The sequence below is a fragment of the Mirounga leonina genome, unplaced genomic scaffold (assembly GCF_011800145.1).
Source record: "Mirounga leonina isolate KUSES-001 unplaced genomic scaffold, KU_Mleo_1.0 Mir_170, whole genome shotgun sequence".
In the NCBI taxonomy this organism is placed as follows: Eukaryota; Metazoa; Chordata; class Mammalia; order Carnivora; family Phocidae; genus Mirounga; species Mirounga leonina.
The window spans coordinates 373,041-380,943 of NW_023270433.1; the positions used below are offsets into that span (position 1 = coordinate 373,041).

The 7,903-nt window shown below is 60.4% G+C and overlaps 1 protein-coding gene across 5 annotated transcripts in view; it reads right to left on the bottom strand.

The window, feature by feature from the left end:
* The window catches only part of ARRDC1 (arrestin domain containing 1), an 8,324-nt gene extending 2,578 nt beyond the window's left edge, over nucleotides 1-5,746 (bottom strand). For 3 of the 5 annotated variants that reach the window (XM_035015344.1, XM_035015343.1, XM_035015342.1), the window contains exons 1-2: nucleotides 5,589-5,746; nucleotides 487-597 (exon numbers count right to left, since the gene is read on the bottom strand). In XM_035015344.1, coding sequence (XP_034871235.1) covers nucleotides 487-597; nucleotides 5,589-5,706 — 229 coding nt within the window. In that variant the 5' untranslated portion in view covers nucleotides 5,707-5,746. Of the gene's footprint in view, nucleotides 1-486; nucleotides 598-1,798; nucleotides 2,939-5,588 lie in introns of those variants that run through there. The other 2 variants (XM_035015345.1, XM_035015346.1) reach the window with 2 other exon arrangements.
* Between the last annotated feature and the right edge of the window lie 2,157 nt (nucleotides 5,747-7,903).

Consider the following 7,903-nt stretch of genomic DNA (forward strand, 5'->3'; position numbering starts at 1 on the left):
GGGGAGAGGGGCTCAGGAGCCTGCGGAGACAGGAGGCAGGGGTGGGGTGAAGGGCTCAGGAGCCTCGAGCTGACACCACGGGACACAGGTTAGAAGCAGGCACTGCAGCCGACCAGTTCATACTGGGTCTGGCTACTGGGTCTCCCAGCCTCTGACTCCAGGCACCCTAGCAGTACAGGGCTGCAGCCTGGCAAAGGAAGGGGTACAAGAGCTTCGCTTAAACAGGAAAAGGGGACGGGGCCTACTCCAGGGGCCAGAGCCCACCGAAATCAAGGAGAAGCTGGCCCCCTTCAGCCACCCAGGCTCTATCAGGCAATGCCTAGTGCCTGCTGGGAGAGCAACACATCAGGGTACAAAGCCCTGCTAGAGGGTGGGTGAGCAGAGGCAGATGAGGAGGTGGGATGGAGAGAGGCCCACTCTCAACCAAGGTCTGCCCTGGAGGGGTTCACTACATGTGACAAGGCAAGTACAGGCTCCCAAACTCACCCTTGTCAGCCAGCGACAGAGCACTGTTGAAGTAGCCCTCCTCCACTACCCATGCTGCATCATTGGCCTTGCTGGACACCCTGCAGGAACCCATGCAGGTCACTCGGATGGCTGCAAGGTCGGGAGACAGTGTGAGTCCCAGCCAGCCCCTGGCCTGGGCCCCTCCCTGCCCCCATCACAGAGATTTAGGTAGAGCTGGCACACCAAGGAGTGCTGACCCTTAGGCAGGCCAGCAAGGGACCTGCTGCCCTTCAGAGGATACCTCATGTCCATCCCCCATTTTGGGGTACTCCCAGGGAGCCAGGGTGATGAGGCACAGAGTTAAATCTGTCCCAAAGTCCAGAACAGGAGGGCCCCAGTGGTCACCCAGATGACACCTGGACAACCCCCAACCTGGTAACCTTGGTTCCCAGCCACCCCTGGGCCCACCAGACCTGTGTAAACTCAGCTCCCTACAAGGGATGCTTGGGACACCAATGATGAACAGAAACCTATGGGGCAGCTGACCTCCAGCCCCACTTCCTGTTGGCTCACAGGCAAGTCAGTTAGGCTGGGAGGCGCCCCTTCATGCTCCAGGAAGCTAACTGCTAGCCCTCATGATGCAGGAATGTGGTCAGACCTGCCTGAGCAGATAAGGTACCCAACAGTCCCGGCACACTGCAGGGTGGGGACACCCTTGGCTTCCTGGACCAGTGCTGCCCAGGAGGGGTGATTTCCTACATCAAGAGAGGACTTGGTCCTCTCTCTGACCAGGACCGTTTGCAGCAGAGGTCACCACCACCTTCCTGTGGCCAGGAACTCAAATTCCCCACTTCAGTGGGCATTTGCCCAAAGACCACTATGGTCAGAAGGCCGTGGCTGGACCAGCAAGGAGGACACCACAGCTGGAGGGGCTGGGGGCTCAGTGACAGGTAGCCTTGAGGCTCCACCCCTCCTTTAACTGCAAGGCTGAGACAAGGCCAAAGATGTCAGCCTCCCTGCCCAGCCTCTCCTCTTCCTCCCCTGACTTGATGGTCAGGTGAGGGGAAGGTGACTCAGAATCTGACACCCTTCTGACAGAGGCACCAGGCAGGAGAAACCTGGTATCCCAAGTGCCCAGGGCCAGGGGCCAACCACACCAGACATGTCCGGGTCTCCACAGGCCAACCCAACCCTGACAAAACAAGCCTCCTATTGGCCACCCACAGACCACCAGGCTTTCCCCGGGGGAACCCTTGGCTTATCCTCCACTCCCGCTGGCACTGCCAGTGACCAGACCTCAGCCCTGATTTCTAATCCACACTTCATCAGCCATCCCCTCCTAGGGCCAGACCTGGAATTGTTCCTATCCCAGAAATCGGAGACATCAGGGGTGCTCCTACAGACGAACACATCCTGAGAGAAATACGGCAAGGGAGTGAATAAAGGAGGGGAAGTGTGACGATTCCAGATGCCACGCCACTCTACAGTCCCCACAGAGAGGGTGCATCCCTCCTTGAATATGGCTGCCCTGTGAATTCTGGGACCAGCAGAGTATGCCAGAAGGAATTAAGTGGTCCCCAGATTGGCCCAGTGCCCGCTGAAAACTGTCAAGTGACCTCAGTGGATGGCACACAGAGCTGAAGAATCACCCTGCCCACCTCTGTCTAAATTCCCAATCCACAACGCTGTAAGTTATAATAAACTGGTTGTTTTAAACCACCTAGTTTAGGGGTGACTTGTTACATAGAAGTGACTTTTACATAGCAGCAGACGACAGGAACAGATATCCCACCTCAGTAGAAATCAGAGAAACTCAAATGAGTTACCATTTTAACCTATCAGTTGGCAAATATTAAATATTTTGACGTGGGTTGGAGAGGAGATGGAAAACTTTACGGTGATCAAACTGTAGGCCGCTACAGGGGCCCTAGCAAAGCACCAGGAAGATCTGCTAGGACCTTACATGCACATCCCAGAGGACCCAGCGGTTCTCACAATCCACCCTATCTACCCAGGAGCTACGAGCAACACTGTAACAGCAAACTATCTAGGCATAGCCCACGTGTCCAACAGCAAAACGCCTAAAACAGTCACCCACCCAGCCTAGATGCGGCCCCAGAATTCAGGTGAACAAGCCGCGGGGTCACCTGCCCTCAGAAAAACTAACAGTATCACACCAACCCTCGGGGTATCCCAGAGGGGCCCAAGTTCTATGACCTTCCCAATGCCCAGGCAAAGAGCCTCTTTTTGCTCACATGCTAAAGCCCCTGCGGGGACCTTGCCTGAACGAGCAGCTTCCCATCACCATCTTGGAGTCAAACAGCCTGTTCCTGTCCACTGTCCTCCGCAGGGGTACAACGGACGCACAGGGGATGGACACGCAGAGTAGGCTGGTCCTCCCAACCCATGCAGGGGGATCTGCTCCTGCAGGTGAGCACAGCCGTCACACCAGCGTGTGTGCCCCGAGGCAATGGCACAGGACAGGGGCAGATGCGTTCTGGTGCCCAGCAGACTCGCAGCAAGGGCACCACCGGGGCCGGCCTCCGTGCACAGCAACATGCCCTGCTGCACCACCTAGGTTTAAAGGTGTTTCGCTTCCAACAGTGCTCAGGTGGGTAAAGAAAGGCAAGCACCAAACTGATAAGCGTCCATCTGGAGGTCTGGGGCTGCTCCTGTTCTCCAAGGAACATCATCATGTGGACTGTGTTCCAGAGTGACTTCGGAACTCCCCTGTCCAGCAGCCCTCCTCCCTGCACCATCTGCCATCTGACCAAGAAGATCTCTGCTCACTCCTCATTCTGGTCCCAAAGGTCTCGCCCACCTCCACCAGTTCCCACAAACCTGGAGCAGCCCAGCCTTTGCCACATCTTTTCACTAAAGCTCTGGCCTCTGAGGCACGTCCATCTGTCCTGTTTCTAAGTCTGAAGCATGAGAAGAGTAATGGTGCCCCCCTCCCAGGGTTGCTCTGAGGGTTCACAGAGCTGGTCCATGGGAGGTGGGGAGAATGGCATCTGCCCCACGGTGAGAGTTCAGTGAGCTGGCGAGCTGGGGGCTGACTGCTGCTGTTGTCTAGGCTCCCGCCGCCCCCAATGCCCCCCCTTGAGAGCAGAACAGGCTCGGCTGGACCTGGGCTCCAGGGAACCAGCTCCTTCCACAGCTTTCTCCTTCTGCATTTGCTCCGAGGGCAGCCAGTGTCCTCATGGTTGAGTGCAAATCATCTCTGTCCTTCATCAGACAAGCATTTAGTGGGCAAGACTAGGAGCCCCCCAGGGCCTGAAGGCCTGAGGCCTTCCCACCTCCATGTCCTCCTGGAGCAGTGGAGGGCCTCCCTGTTGCATCACTGGCTGATAGCAGGAGCTCAACAAGTATCTTATGAATGAAAGAAAAAAAGAACCACAGCCTTTCCTTTTCCAAACCCACCAGGGCTAAAAGAAGGCCCCAGAACAGCCTCAGCACCACATTCTGTCTACACCTCAGGGACAATCTGAATAATAACTCTTCTGGCTCAAAGTCATCATCCATCTACTCTTCAGCCTATGCCCCCATCTTCCCTCCCCTATTCAGGCGATTGGCTAGCACACTGATAGTGGGGACCATCAGCAGGGGTCCCTCACCATCCTATGGCCCAACTGTCCATTCACCCACATCCCACCCACCACATGGAGGCTGGGGGACTCTGCTTCACTGTGGTCAGTAACAGCCTGTTTGCCCTGGGCCCCAGCTACGGAAGCATGACTGGGCGGATGAGCCAGGCAGTGAGCTCCTGCATGGGGTCTCATGTCTGCCATCCCCACAGCCACAAGCCCACCCCTCCTTCCTGTGCCCTGGGCTCTCCCCTCATTCCCATTTCAACTGTCATCTCTCCTTGTGCCCCAAGGAAGAGCTGCACTGTTCCTGCTGTGCCCCTTGCCACCACCACAACTACCCCACCCAAACCCCAAACTCCAACCGAGGAGACAGGAAAGGAGGTGTGAGTCATCAGGAGGAGACCGCACAAGGCTGGACGCCTGACCAGGGGTACCTTCACCCACTCAGTTTCTTCCTAAACCCTGCGGCCTCAAACATGGCAAGGTCAGGAGTCAGACCCATCCAGGACCCCGGCAGCGGCGGCCCAGAAAGTTGGGCAGTGGCTCTCAGTCCTCAGAGGCACCAGATGAACTGAGCTACCAAGCACGCAGGGGTGCAGAGGATCAAAGTCCAGAGGGTTGCCTGATGGCTGTGGTTTGGGCCAAGCATCCAAGGTGGAGAAGTACTCCAGCAGGAGCACACTCACGCTCAGAACCAGCAATCAGGCACAGAGTACCTGGGTGGCACCCTGAGGGCTGAGCTTTGAAAAAGTCCCATTCAGGGCCCTGCCCACACCTCAGATGGCAGATAAGGCCCGCACCTGCGGAGAGCCCTAGCAAGGGCCACACCAGCAACCTGACTCCCAGCCCCAAAGTCCCAGATGTCTGCACCAGCAGAAGGACCAGCCAGTAGGGCTCGGGTTCAGTTTCTAGATGCTCACTGGGCTGGAAGCCTGGGTCACGCAGGGATGAGCAAGACCCTCCCAGCTCGCAAGGCCAAGCCTTAGCCTGGGTGGAAACGGGTGCGCCGCGGGAACATGAGGCTTGAGGGCCTGCGCCAGGGGCCTGGGCGTGTGGGAGAGAAAGCCCAGCGTGGGCCAGGCTCCAGGTGAGGGCCCAGCAGGTACAGGGTGCAGCGGACCCTGCAGACCCGACAGAGAGGGCCGGGGGCGTGCACGTGTCCAAGTCAGAGGGGCCTTCGGCAAGGTGGGCAGGATCTAAACCCCCGCCCCCGACTCTGGCCGGCCCTAGGAGAGAACAGGAAGGGCACATGCGGAAGGACTGGGCCACCGTGGCCTCCCTGCTCCGCTCCACCTGCCAGCAGCCACCCACCCCGGCGGGTCTGCGCCGCCCGGCCCGCCGCACCCCAGCCCTCCCTGCAGCCGGCGGGGCCCAAGACTCCCCGGGCCGGCGGGAGGGGAAGGGAGGGGGCGGCAGGAGGCGCCACCAGTTCCGCGGGTCCAGGCCCAGCGCCACTAGCCGCTGCTTCCGGGAGAGCCCGCCCGGCCGCAGGTGCTGCGCAGCCACCTGGGCCCCGCCGACCTGGCCCCCCCGCCGAGGCGACCCCGCGCCCACCTCGGAAGGGCAGCGGCGCCCGTAGGCGCACGCGCACGGCCCCCACCAGCGGCTCTCCCGGGCTGTAGACGACGCGACCGCGGCTCAGGCGGACCTCGAAGAGCTGTACCCGCCCCATGCCGTCGCCCTGGCCGGGCGGCCGCGCACTGACACCCCCTCCCGCCGCCGCGCTCCGAGCCCCACCCTCCAGGGCCCGCCCCGTCGGGCCCGCCCACCCCGATCCCCGCGGGGCCCGTCTCCTCCCCGCTCGCCCCCCGCCCGCGGGCCCCGGCCCGCCTCGGCCCTGCCCCCAGCCCCGCCAGAGTCCGTCCCACGCCCCTTCTCCCGCCCCTCCACCGACAACTCCTGCCCCGACCCCGACGCCCGCCAGCCGGGCCCGCCCGCGGGGTGGAGATCGGGCGGCGCGCGGGCGCCCCCTGCTGCCGCGGGAAGCGCGGCCGGCTCACCTGTCGAGGGGCGGGCCGGGGCGGGGGGCGGGCTGGGCCGGCGCCCCCTCCCCCGTCCCCGCCCGCTCGCGGCCCGCTCGCGGCGGACGGCTGCCCCGCGGCGGCCGGCGGAAGGACGTCACGGGGGGCGGGCCCCCGGCGCCGGGCGCCGTCTTTCCTGCCGACGGGCCGGGCTCCTGCGGCGGCCCCCGCGCGCCCTCGGGTGGCGGCGGTGTCCCCGGGGAGCGAGTCTCCGGCGGAGGCCGCGGACGGGAGCCCCGCTCAGCCCCGGCGGTGTGGGTGCGGGGCCGTCGGGCACCGGAGCCGCGAGAACGGCGCCCCGGGGCGGGGTGGGGGAGGAGGGACAGCCTTCTGACCTGCCGTCTCACGGGAGGTCCCTGCGGAGCGGGAACTGGGGAGGGGGGAGAGCTGGGGGGCCCGAGAGGGGGCGCAGCGAGGGAGGGCGAGGCCTGCGCAGGGCAGGGGCAGGGCGCCCACCCGCGCGTTATGCTGCAAACGCCTGAAGGAGGGCGTCAGGGTGGCCCGGGTTTTTGTCCGGAACACCTGCGTGAATGGGTGGCATTTTCTTTTCTTTTTTTTTTTTTTTTTTTGATTTTATTTATTTGCGAGAGAGAATGAGAGAGAGAGAGCACATGAGAGGGGGGAGGGGCAGAGGGAGAAGCAGGCTCCCCGCCGAGCAGGGAGCCCGATGCGGGACTCGATCCCGGGACTCCAGGATCATGACCTGAGCCGAAGGCAGTCGCCCAACCAACGGAGCCACCCAGGCGCCCCTGGGTGGCATTTTCTAATGGAGAAGACTGGCTTAGATATAAATTGGGGGATGGAACAAAGTTATGATAAGCAGAATCTAAGACGCATGAGTGTGAGGAAGACAAAGGACTACAGATTTGCAGGCCCCTGTTTGAAGATGGTAACTCAGGGCGCTGATGACATCAAGAGTTTGGGGTGAAAGCCACGGAAACCTGATCTAGCCCTCCAGCAAAAGGAGAGGGGCTTACAGGCTGGAGGGATCCCCTGGACCAGGCTGAGGAAAAAGAGGGGCCTGAGGCCCTGGAGGGCCAGGAGTGTGCAGCCAGCACCAGCTCCCCACCCCCCCTCGCTTGGGATTCTGATATTAGGGGTGTGGGGAGAGGTCTGATTGGCCACACTTAAGACATTTCCCTGTCAATACCATGCAAATGGAGACATTCCTGAACTAGGAGTTCAGGGTCCCCCTGGGAATTGGGAGGATTGTGGGCAACCCATAAATGCCCAATGTCCACAACAGAAGTCCAGAAGGGAGTGTTTTGGGAAGGAGTAAGAGATTGTGTTGGCGCTGCTAAAATGAAGTGAAGGACAGAAAATGGCACCCCATACAACTCTGTACCGTCACCCACCCATCCCCGTACCCTCGCTTACACCATCAGCACAAAGGCCCTAACTTCCCTAAGTGCTCCTTTCCTCTTGCTCTCGTGCAGCCCAGGCTTCCTCCTGGACCTCTCAAATGTAGATGTTTCTTTTCACACAACCCGCCTATGTCTGGGCCTGGAGTGTGTGCCCCCCTGACTCAGAATAACTTCCAAACCACTTGCACCCTCCTCAAGAGCTCCCAGCTTTAACTCATTTTCTCAGAATGGTAGCCCACCTGCTCCATTGTTACTGTCATCTTCAAAGCCCAGGTCACTCCCCCTTATTTTTTGGTGATTTCAGCTCCTGACTCACTGTCATTCTCTCTAATACCACGGTTGCAGGAATTCTTAGTGACTCCAGAATCCACGTGGGTGATCCTTCCAACCCCTGCCCTCTCTTAAAATGTACCTGGGATTTGTTTTAATCAGGTATGATAAGGTGACAGGCGCAGAGACAACTGCCTCAAAAGAAGAGTTTAGT